This window comes from Mesocricetus auratus, unplaced genomic scaffold (assembly GCF_017639785.1).
Source record: "Mesocricetus auratus isolate SY011 unplaced genomic scaffold, BCM_Maur_2.0 Super-Scaffold_100018, whole genome shotgun sequence".
NCBI classification, from domain to species: Eukaryota; Metazoa; Chordata; class Mammalia; order Rodentia; family Cricetidae; genus Mesocricetus; species Mesocricetus auratus.
In genome coordinates this window covers 22,358,361-22,370,793 of record NW_024429199.1, presented here as the reverse complement: position 1 = coordinate 22,370,793, position 12,433 = coordinate 22,358,361, and the positions used below count along the sequence as shown (strand labels likewise).

General features: G+C 41.1%; 1 protein-coding gene across 1 annotated transcript in view; it reads right to left on the bottom strand.

Annotated features, from left to right (window-relative positions):
* The window catches only part of Enpp3 (ectonucleotide pyrophosphatase/phosphodiesterase 3), a 67,681-nt gene extending 55,468 nt beyond the window's left edge, over positions 1–12,213 (bottom strand). The window contains exons 1-4 of the mRNA XM_040728183.1: positions 12,058–12,213; positions 7,562–7,637; positions 3,482–3,604; positions 2,141–2,266 (exon numbers count right to left, since the gene is read on the bottom strand). Coding sequence (XP_040584117.1) covers positions 2,141–2,266; positions 3,482–3,604; positions 7,562–7,637; positions 12,058–12,135 — 403 coding nt within the window. The 5' untranslated portion in view covers positions 12,136–12,213. The remainder of the gene's footprint in view (positions 1–2,140; positions 2,267–3,481; positions 3,605–7,561; positions 7,638–12,057) is intronic.
* Positions 12,214–12,433: the final 220 nt, after the last annotated feature.

Genomic DNA, 12,433 nt, shown 5'->3' with positions numbered 1-12,433 from the left:
GGACAGATATGAGGAAAACACCAGATGACTCTCTCTATCTGCGTCTGATAGAAACTAATCATTGTTTTTAAAGTTTTCTAAATTTGCCAAATTATAAAAGCCATTAACAGATTTTTACTCCAAAATGGTTCTAACTCTCTTCAAGTGCTCTTTGAAGCTATTTATTTAAATTAAAAAAAATTATATCTCTAAAGTGAGAACACACTAAATTTAATTTGAAAATAAACAGGTGGTTAGCCCCACCAGACTATTGAATGTGTATAAGGCTAAATTCCTGCCCTCCCCTGTAAAAGTCAAGCAATGCTGCTCAAGGAACTCAAATGGAAATTTATGTGATCTCAGCGCAAGCCTTCAGATAAAATATTAAAGTTACAAAATTGGGACAAGAGAAAGGAGACTTTAAGGACAAGAAATATTGCAGTCAGTGAGATTAGAAAGCTAAGCTAACCAGAAGCCATACTTGCCTTTCCAGATACTCAGAAAAAAATATGACTCAATATTTACCACTAAGCATTTGGAAAATGTTACCATTTCAGGCTATTTTCCAGTAATCCTGGTTTTCATTATTTTTCATATAAAATGACTCATATATCTAAAGCGTACTTTCTACTCTTGACTACAGTAATGTTTCTAAGACAGTTAAGGGTCACTGAAATGACGGACAAAATGATAATACGCTAGAAGGGGGCCCAAGGCTCACAGCCATTTTGTGCAGTCACAGAATAGGACACAGTAAATGAGGAATTAAGTAAGGGCCCAGGGCATGCCCCTACCTCCTGTGTTAAAAACACGGCAGTTGCAAATACACCCTACTCATGGAGAAGCACAATATGCCTCTTGGAACCTGCCTTGCCCTAGTAGTCATTGCTAACCAATAAACTCAAACATCGGCCAGTAGGGACTAGACACTCTACCCATGGAAATTCCTTGTTTGCACAAAAGATCCTCTCTCATGCTTTTTCTGTCTTGCAATTTGCCAGAACTATATATCTCATCTAAGTTGAAGAGTTGTCCTAATTTAGAAAACAAAAGTGCCTTGCCTGAGCATCTCTTGGTCTGGGCTTGTGTGTTAGTTTCTCTGTCAGCTTCTGAGGTCAGACATAGCAACCAAGACAAATTATAACAGAAGAGTTTATTTGAGCTTACAGTTCCAAAGGGATATGAATTTGTTTTGGAAGGGAGGCTTAGACCCACTTGGCATAGCAGCCAGAGGAAAAAGCTGAGAGCTCACATCTTTAACCAAAGTACAAAGCAGAGAAAGCAAACCAGTAAGGTGACTTTTGCTTTGAAAGCACCTCCAGCAAGGCCACACCTCCTGAACCTCCCCAGATAGCACCACGAACTGGGGCAACCAAACATTTCAATTCTCGAGACTATGGGGGACATTTCTCATCCAAACCACCATAGCTTCCTTCTACTTTTTCTAGAGTGCAGAACCCAGCTCTAGTAGAGTACAGAAACCCAGCTCTAGCAACGTTTGCATTCCAATTTCTGTCTCTTGCTTCAAAACTTAGAATGCAACTTATTCTCTATTTTATGTAAAGACATTAATTCAGTAGACTGTGGAGTCACAGGATCAGGATCTATAGTGTGAAGAGTTTAGTGTCTGTGTAATGTGCAATTTTTATAATTCATCGGGTATTCTGAAGCATTAGTGAGCTCCCGACAATTTCAAGTCTCTATGAAGTGAGCTGGTATGACTAGGAGTCGGATGCTTGCTTTGGGGTCTTGTGTTGGCAATAATTCCTTAAGGGCTCTTAGTCCTTAGATCACCCAGGGCACAGATTGTTCAACACATGTGTTGTAGCTATGTTGTATAACCATCTCCACACTCTTTAACTTTGGAATCTGCCATCCAATGTCTCAAACCACAAGTAAGCATACAGCATGGTCACTGGACTGGAAACACCTTGCTGTCCACATGAAGACTACAAGTGTTTTTACCCATCTATGAAATAGACTTCTTTTCTAAACCTCATTTCATCTCACAGTAAACACATTTCATCTTTCCCTGGACGTGGAGTAATAGCTACATATTCTCTCTGCCTTTTTAAAAATCTTTGTAGCTTAGGATAGCCCTAAGAAACTGAATTCCAGTGAACCCACAGAGGCAAACGATGTGCCAACATCCTCTGCCTACCTTGGCAAACAGTCTTGTAGTCGGCACAGCAGTCCTTCCTCTGCAAGCAGTCATCTGCACAGGAGCAGAGGCTCTTCTCCAGTCTGCTCTCCCCACAGCGAAATGAATTGCATGTCCATATTTGAGCTGCAAAAGTATGCAAGTCAGTCCTTAAATGCACAAAGCAAAGAGTGCAAATGCCATGCATTCCTCCCTGTGTCCTTACAACACAGTCAAACTTCATACTTATCTGCTTTAATAAATCAAAGTACATCCTAAAAAACAAAAAGAAGCCATGACTGCAGTGTCCTTGCTTGGGTAGCAGAGAGAAATGAGGCTCCATAAATAGAACTTGTTCTCTGAGATTGCAGATGTTCTGGTCCTATTCCCACTCAAGTGTAGGAATTCCCCATGGTGAAACATCATGAGCATTGATGCAATATGAATATACCCACGAGCAGCCTTGCCCAGCCTTGTCTAAGGACAGCACACGAGGAAAGGAAAGTGGTGACAGAAGTAATAGAATTCCATGGAAACCCAGGTCATTATGTATCATTTTGCTTTTTGTATGGCTGTCCCTCAAATGCAGTCAAGGTAAGGGCTTCTGTGTTTCGCATGGAGAAGGGGGAAATGACAATAATTAACCTTGTGCAGATATCCAGAAAAGATGCTGTGTGTTGAGTTGTGCAGTCTTAAGAGATAATGAAGGTGTAATCCCCATCATAAATGAATATGATCCTATTTGCAAATATTTGCAAATTATTTGCAAAGAGTCAAGTAAAGTGAAGTCAATATGGTAGTCTTCAATACAACACCTGGGGTTTTTTTCCCTTCCTTTTCTCTCCTCTTCTCCCTCTTTCTGTTTTGTTGCTGTTTTCTTTTGATATGTCTTCACTATAGAGCCCGGTCTGGCCTCATCTTCATAGAAACTTCTTTTGCTTTGCCTCCTGAGCACTGAGATTACAGGTATGAACCACCATGCCCTGATTTTATTTATTTATAAAAAGGGGAAAGTTGGAAACAAGGACACACGGAGGAAGGCTATATGAAGAGACATAGATGTGTGACAGTGTTTGAAGCTGTGATACTGCCAGTCGAAGAATGTCTAAGCTTGCCAATGACCTACCAGGACCCTAGAAAAGAGGCACAAAACTTGTCTCCCTTATAAACAATGCCACCAACATCTAGATCTTGTATTTCTAGCCTCCAGGCTGGTCAGAAAGGACTTCAGTTTTTTAAACTACCTAGACCATGGTACTTTGTTATGCTAGCCCTAGAAACAAGCTCATGGTGGAATGCTGTGATGCCAGAATCATGGCAGCACAACCAACATGTTGGCAGACAGACTGTCAAAGCCCATACTTGACTTCACACAGGTGTCTTCGAAGTCCCAGCAGCAGTCCCCTCGGACCGTACATCCTGAGTCACATCGGCAGCCCTCCAGTCCTCTATGCGATGAGTCAAAGCATTTTTCTCTGCAGCTGCCTGTCAAATGAAAGGCAAAGGACAGCAACATTTAGAGGTTGGCTATTGTTCCATCCTTAGATGGTGAGAATACATGGACGTGCTTAGCACAGACTAACACTAGATTGATGATGTTATGGTTCAGTATGATGACTCTGCTGAATAAGAGAAATGGGTATATACAAGCAATACATGGGAGCACACAGGGTAGGGAGTTAGCAAGGGGCAGGATGATCCCACTGAATCTCAGGAAAGGGGTGGGGCTTTTACAAATTAGCAAAGCCGAGAAGGTCAATGTGTAGCTCAGAATAGCTAACAGATAGATTTCAAAAGTAAAGACAGACTGGTGCAGGGAGATGAAAACTATATTCAAGTATGAAAGCATTTGTTTCCAGAAGTTCATGCAAACAAAAACAAAAACAAAAAAACACTCACGGGGTCATTCTTGACTCCTCTCATTTTCACTTTATACCAACTTGTTAATATTTGAGCTATAACCCATACAACTGGTTCCAGAATCCAGATATTTATTGCCACTTGCTTCAAGATAAGGCTCATGTGGTTGATCATCCCAGTCCCCTAATTGTCCTCTCTTCTGCTCTTACTCTTCCATGTTTGGAATGCAGCAGCCTTAGCGTATGCAGCAGTTGGAAATGAACCAGATTACATCATTCCTCAGCTCAAACTTTCCAGTCAATTCCTATTGTACTCAGATTGAAAATCCAAGATCAAGCTTTGATATACCAACCCCTACCAACTAGCTCCTCTACCTGACTGCCTCCCTCCGGTCCTATTAAATCTAGCTCATGAATTCCCTGTTACTCCTTCAATGGAATACAGCAGGCATTGTCCTGGATTAGCCATTTGCAGTTGCTGTTTCTAGCTACCTAGAATGATCTTCTGTTGAAATACATTGGTGACTGTTAGAGATTGCCATCTACCATAGCCTGGCAGCTTCTCTAAGCTCAGCAATACGGAAACTCCCTCCCTCCCAAGCAAGGCTTCTTGCTCTCTACCTGCCCTTATCTGCTTGGAGAAAGTCCCTGGGCCTGGCACACTGACCTTATCTAAAAGCTGTCTCTAAGACAGATACCTGATTCAGCTTTAGCTTGACCCTTAGCACAGATCCCTCCTAAGAATACTTGTGCTAGGAGCTCTGTTATAGATCTTACTGCCACATAGTAAGCCTTGTGATAGGAGCAAACTACTTAATGAAAACTTAGTGTTTGTCCCCAGCTCCCCAATCTTATATATCGCTTATACTATGGAATAAAGTTGAGCTGATTCACCAAAGTCTGTCTCCAGAGGCCTCCTTCCACTTAGGCTCATGAGCCATGTGCAAAGCTTCCTGTCACCCCTTTTTGCCTCTTTCCCCTCTCAGATTGATGGTCAACAGGCTGAGAGGGAAAGAACACCCCCACATTCTTCCTTGGAGAGTATTTCCACTTCTTCACTTCCATGAGCTCATAATTCAAGTTTCTTTACACCCACACCCATTCCCACACACCAGCCTGACATGCCATTTCATTTTCTTGATTTTGGTTTCAATCATCATTCCCTGGAAATTGTCCCTTCCTCCTCCATGCTATGTGGTTAAAGATTGCCTTCAGTGTCTGACCCCCCTGCTTACTTCCCTTATCTAGTTTATGTAGTCCTGAATCCCAAACCCTGGGCTTCATTCGTGCTAGCTAAGGACTAGACCAACTGTATCAACTAGGTTATATCTTCAGCCTAGAAATGTAACCTCTTGAGAGGACTTTTGTCTGTTCTCTTCATTGCTATATCCTAAATAGAAAAACACAGAGCACAAGACAACATTCAGTTTTTAACGAATAAGTAAGAGATAATGCGCACACATGACAGTAATTTTGTAAGAACACACACACGTTTTTAAAATCCACACGAGGAACAATTTACGTTGCCAATGAGGAAGGGACACATGGAGTAGAGAATGGTTAAAATTGTCCCAGGCTGAAGGGATTAGGCACAGGGTGAAGAACAGAAGCTGGGCTGACTGTTCTCAGTGTCAGCGAATATTGAAAGGGATGAACAAGGTGGAAGGAGTCCCGAGTAGGGGAGGAAGTAAGGTGGGGATGCTGGTAGGAGGATGAGAACCTGAGACGGGAAGAAGACAAAGGAGAACCGTGCTGGGAAGCCAGCCAGAAGGTATAAGGACGTAAGGAATGGGGGAGTAGGTAAGGGACAGGGAAAAGATCTGAGACAATAGTGGATTCTATTCAGAGATTAGTACATGCCTTTTGTGGTCAACTTGTGCAGTTTGGAGGATAAAATGATGCCCATTTGTATACATCAACACCAGAATGATACCACTGAAACAGCTTGCCAACATTCATTCCAGCCAGAAATAGCAGCACCCCTCCGAGACACAGTAGTCCAGAGGCCACAAGATGGCAGGGATTTTCTAGCTAGTAGTCACTGTTTTTTGTAAATCTCTGCTGTGTTCCTGTGTTGCATGGAAGAACTGTGTGTACATTCTTTTTTTTTTTTTTTTTGGTTTTTCGAGACAGGGTTTCTCTGTGGCTTTGGATGCTGTCCTGGAACTCACTTTGTAGACCAGGCTGGCCTCGAACTCACAGAGATCCACCTGCCTCTGCCTCCTGAGCGCTGGGATTAAAGGCGTGCGCCACCACCGCCCGGCCTGTGTGTACATTCTTAAATGATGGCATGGCTAGAGAGTTGTCAGCTGACTTCTCCAAGAGCCTCCTTGGTAAATAGATGCTAAGATTTTTCTCAGTGGAGCCAAATAAAATATATTAATCATATTGAAAAGGTCATCAGATGCATTAAAAACAAACTTGTCTTACACCTTAGTGAAAACACCACCACAATCTATTAAAAAATATAGACGATTGACCAGTAAGATGGCCTGGGAAATTAAGGAACTTCTCATACAAGCCTGATGACCTGAGTTCAGTCCTGAAAACCCCAGAATGAGTGAGAAAATAAACTCCCCAGATTCTTGTCTTCTGATCTCCACACATATGCTGTACACACACATACACACACACATACACACACACACACCATACACATACCACACACACATTCAACACGCAACATACACCACCACCACCACATACACACATATCATGCACATATACATAAGACAAAATCAATTTTTTAAAAAGCTATAGAAAATACTGATATTTTCACTTATCAATGATATATTTGCTATTCATACCAGTAGGATTAAAAACAAAGGGAATGTGATTTTATAGTTAGAGGTACATATCTCCTATTTTTCTTTGCTTCTTACAAAAAACTGACACTTTCATGATGTTTGACTTTTTAAGAATTTCGTCCTGATTAACCAGAGTGGGATGTGTAAGAAGTGACAACACTAACATTGCTATCAAGCACAGAGGAGGTAGACAGAGAAATAAAAACTTCGAAAGGTCAAGAAGCCGATACAGTGAGAGTCAAAGGGCTGTAGAGAGCAGAGGTCAAGGGGTTGGACACAGTGGAGGTCAGGAAACTGACATAGAGAAGAGCAAGACACTGGACACAGCAGAGGTCAGGAGGTTGGACGTGGTCATCGGATATTTGTAATTACCGGAGTTCTTTTTTTTTTTTCTTTCTGGTTTTTTGAGGCAGGGTTTCTCTGTATTGTTTTGGAGGCTGTCCTGGAACTCTCTCTGTAGACCAGGCTGGCCTTGAACTCACAGAGATCCACCTGCCTCTGCCTCCCAAGTGCTGGGATTAAAGGTGTGCGCCACCAACGCCCGGCTTACCGGAGTTCTTTTGACTTTGTTTTCCATTTTGTACGTGAGGGTAAAAGAATAAAGTCCAGAAAGAACAATGAGTAATGTTTATTATAAAGGAGGTATGGTGGGTAGGGAGCAAAGCAACCTGGGAAAAGACAAGTTTGAAAGAATTAAAGCCAGAAGAATGAAGAGACTGTTTATTTTGTTTGTTTGGTTTTGATTTTGATTTTGTAAAAAATGGTGGGAGATATACCTTGCTGTTCAGGTTTCCTGAGCCCAAGTCCCAGGCCTAATCCAAGCGACACAATCACCAACAAAGCAAGAAGAACCTATTAGGAAAAGAAGGAGAAGTCATCTCTATGTTTTTTTAAAAATATAGACAAAATGACAGACGGGTACTTTTCCTTTATAGGTCAATACTAAGTACACTTAGCTTACAAAATTAAAATATCTGGCACCTGATCATAAAAGATACCAGATACAACAGGTAATGAAAGCATGTTATTTTATTCAATATCTGATTTTAAAAAGGGATTTGGAAAAAAATTACTTATTTTTATTTGTGTCTGCTTTTGAAAGAAGTTCTTATGTAACCTAGGTTTGTGGTAGAGCCAAGCATCCCTGGCTTAAACTACATGAGAGATTACAGGTTTGTGCCACCATGCCTGCCTTGCGCAGTGATGGAGAGCAATCCCAGGACTCCATGCATGGTAGACCAGTACTCTAGTAACTAAGACACATCCTAATCCCATGAGAAAATGTTTTGTACACCGTGTTTTATAGATGTCCAAATTCAACCACTTTCATAATTCAAATATAAGTTTGACTCCAGATTGAGTGGAAGCAGAAATTCAAACCACAGGGGTGATTTACCTCCCCCTTCCCCAGTTGTTTTTCTAACTAGGCTTTTCCTTGGAGAAGAGTTGCAGGAAATAATTCCGGCGTCCAGCAGAACTGTGAAATCCTGAAGTGCCTCCTTGCTAATTAGCCACGTCTTTCGTTCTGTCTGTCACAGGACCAGGGAAATAATTAACGTGTGTCAACACACAGCATGCAAGTGATTAACTGGAAGGATCTGCTGTGCTCTTCAGTTCATACACACAGCTTCATATGATTTGGAAACTTCTTGACCATAGACTGGTTAGGTCATTGTGATAACTACTGCTGACAAAGCTATGCAATAGAGGAGACTCCCTGTTTCCATCAGTTAAATGTGATGTGATTAGATTCTTTTACTTAAACCACGCATTCAAATGATAAGAGTACTGGCCAGTAGGGCTGGACATGCTGGACATGGCCACAAAGAATGGTAACATGGTCCAGTGAGACGGCTCAGTGGGTAAAGGTGAGTGCTGTCAAGTCTGCTGACCTGAGTTTGGTCCCTGGATCCCACAGAGTGGAAGGAGAAAACAAAACCCCAAAAGCGTGTTGTCTTTAGACTTCTGCACACCGCCTATGGTGTGTGTGTGCATGTGCCCCCCCTCAATAATTGGAAAATTTTTTTAATTTGAAACAATGGTAACAGACACAAGCTCAAATAACTTTTGAAAATAAAACAATTTTGATTATAATTTAAAAGCAAACAATAAACCTTGCAAAAGAACAAGCGTAGTATCAAAATTGTTCACACAATAAAGAACTGTATAAACTTCTGGCTTTGAGGAATTTGCATTTTGAAAATCAACTGAAAATTAACACATTAACTTGTACCATAAAAGTTAATACAGTGACCAAGAAAAGACACTAATATATTAGAACAGTTCTTCTCCCATGAGGTCTCAAACTGTAGCCAAGAATCAGGGAGAGATCGTCAGGGAGAGATCGTTGTGTATTTGCTCAATGAGGCAGTGAATGTAAATAACTAAGAACAGTGTTAGTGGGTGGTGATGGCACACACCTTTGATCCCAGCACTCAGGAGGCAGAGGCAGGCAGACCTCTGATTTCAAGGTCAGTCTAATCCAGGACATACAAGGCTACACCTGGAAACCCTGTCTCATAAAACCAAAAAGAAAAAAGTACAGGAACATTAGTAGTTAATTCCTTGTCACAGTGCCCAGAAACCAAAGATGGCTCCTACTAGAATGACTAGAAAGCCTAAGGCCAACTTTGGTCTACTCCTTATGGTAAAGCTAGTACATTATAGATTTATAGATTAATACCTTTGGGCATACATCTTTTCTCCTGGGTTTTTCTCCACTTAAAGTTGCAAAAACAAAAAACCGTGTGTGTCTATTCTTACTATGCTTTAAAATTTTGTAATGCTAAAATTCACATTTTTAATGATTTTGTATTTACTCCATGCATTTATGGTTTCCTTTTTTCTTTCTAATTCTGTAAGTTCCTTGGCAGCCTAAGATTCATAATCACTTTTGGCGTGTAATTAATTTAAATCTTCTTAGTTTTGGAGTACACATGCATTTTAAGCTGCCTTATGCTGAGCACAACGTAGAAAAAAATGTTCTGAACTCCAAAACTTACTGAGAACTCAACATTTGGCTTCAGCTTGACTGAATAACGTATAAGAGGAATGTGGTTTCGTTTGTTTGTTTTTTATTTTCAAGACAGGGTTTCTAGCCGGGCGTTGGTTGTGCACGCCTTTAATCCCAGCACTCGGGAGGCAGAGGCAGGCAGATCTCTGTAAGTTCGTGGCCAGCCTGGTCTACAGAGCTAGTTCCAGGACAGCCTCCAAAACAATACAGAGAAAACCTGTCTCGAAAAACCAAAAAAAAAAAAAAAAAAAAAAAGACAGGCTTAAATGTGTGGGTTTTGTGTGTGTGTGAGTGTGGGTGTGTGTGTGTGTGTTTTAGTTTAGTTTTGTTTTGTTTTTGAGATGGGAGTCTCAAGGAAATCAGTCAAGCCAGCCTCAAAGTCTGTATGTAGCTGAGGATGACCTTGAACACTTGATTCTGCTGCCTCTCTCATCTAAGTTTTATGATTATAGGCATGTACATCATAACCCCTGAAACCTTAAGAGAGAGAGAGAACCATTAGAGTCACTTTTAGGGTATGATTTAAAAATAGTGACCTTTCTAATACATAGGGTAGAAAAAAATATGCCAGAAAGATTTAAAAAGAAATCCCCAGGTTAGAGAGATAGCTTAGCCAGTAAACTGTGAACCTTATAAACACAAGGACTTGAGTTCAATACCTAGAACCTAAATCAAGATATTGTGGCCTGGTGGTGTGCTCTGCTGGGGAGAAGACACAGGAGCATCCCTGTGGCTCTGTGGCCAGCCAGACTCTCCTAATGAGCAAGCCCAGGTCTCAGTGAAAAGAAGTGGAGGCCTCCTGTGAGATGAAACCTATGCTTGTGCCTCAGTACGAAAAGGAAAAGAAAAATACAGAAGCACCCAAGTTTTCTTCCCAAGGGATTTTGATTCCTTGAGTTGATAAGATGGGATAAAGATAGTAACAAAAGCTACAAGGAGTGTTCTGTAACTCCTAGAAAGATGAACACTGAGAACTTACTGAGGGTTTCATTTACTGTTGTCACTGGGCTCAATGTCCATGCATTTTTTTCACGAACACTAGAATGGTGATGTATACTAGCCCTGAGAAGTCAGAGGAAAGCCACAGCAAGATAGACCCGATGCTGAGGAGGAGACTTCTGAAGTCAAGGGAGTAAGACCTGGCAAGAAGTCAGAGATCATAACTTATGGCTTAGGAGGAAGTCTTGGGCTGGGGGCAGGTGTGACTCAATATCACAACATAGAGATTGCCTAAAGCAAAGATCATCAGATAAGATGAGGGGAGATGTTTATGCATAGCTTTTATAAAAATAAAGGTAAATCGCCGGGCGGTGGTGGCACACGCCTTTAATCCCAGCACTCGGGAGGCAGAGGCAGGGAGTTCGAGGCCACGCTGGACAGACAGCCTCCAAAACAATACAGAGAAACCCTGTCTTGTAAAACCAAATAAATAAATAAATCAAAAGAAAGAAGAGAAGAGAAAAGAAAGTCCTAAACATGAGCATTTCAATATTGTCAAGGAAGCATGTGAGAGAACATTAAAAAAGAACTCAACAGCATCCATGTACTGTTAGGGCCAGGGTCATTCAAATTGGACACTGGGTGGGAGCAGGGAGAGTGGATCAGCCAGCTGCTAAGGAAGCATTTCATTGTGGGGAAAGAAAGCCAGAGCTGGCATTTGAAAGAACCTCGAGAAACCAGGGTGCTGGACATTATCATCCCAAAGTTCGATGATGAAGGACAAAAACAGACTAATAAAACCAAAGGGCTTTTTAGCACTATATTTTGGGGCAGGATAGATGGTAGATAAACCATATGAAAAGATGAAAGTGAGGAAGGACACAAAAGAAACCATCTCTCCATGGAAGTTAAATAGAATAAAATATTGATAAAAATCCACAGTTCCTCAAAAGGCATCTGATAATGCTTTCATTCACTATATACTTGCAACATTCATACCTTTCAAAACTGGCTTAAGCTCTAACTATAAACATGTGGAAAAAAATCAGTGCAAAGTGTTTGCACAGTTTCTGCCTTCTAGCGGAATGCTAACCAGCTGTAATTCAAAGTTCTGGTAGAATGTAATAACCAACTGTAATTCAAAGTTCTGGTAGAATGTAATTAATCATGCTAACTTGCATTGCAGTCAGAAGGGATAAAACTGAGCACAGTTACTTAACATTTTAATCTAAATAACAACACAAGCAAACACAAGCAAAGAGGCAGGCACCTCACATCTGCCACCAAGCTTGTAAAACTAAAATTAACAGCTGTACTCACCACACAAAGGATTTTGTATTTCCTGACACTGCTTTTCCTAACAGGCTCCTCCGTGGCTAAGGTTAGCCTGGAGTCCATTGTTCCTGTAAACCTGTTTATCCAGAAAACAATAAAGTTCTTTCTTCCCTCTAGTCAAGGAAAAAGAAACTGTCCTGAGAGTCACAGCTGTGACTGCCTTTTAAATACCGGAGAAGAGCAGAGCTCTGTAGTGATTGGTTAATCCAAGAGGGGAAAGCCGTGGTCTAAAAGGATTGCCCACAGAGTAAAGTCCATTTCTCGGGTATTGTGGACATCTGTTCTTTACAGCTTGAGGCATTATAATCTATAGTAAACAGGATATGTAAGTAGCATGAATAATATATTAATCATTTTTTTA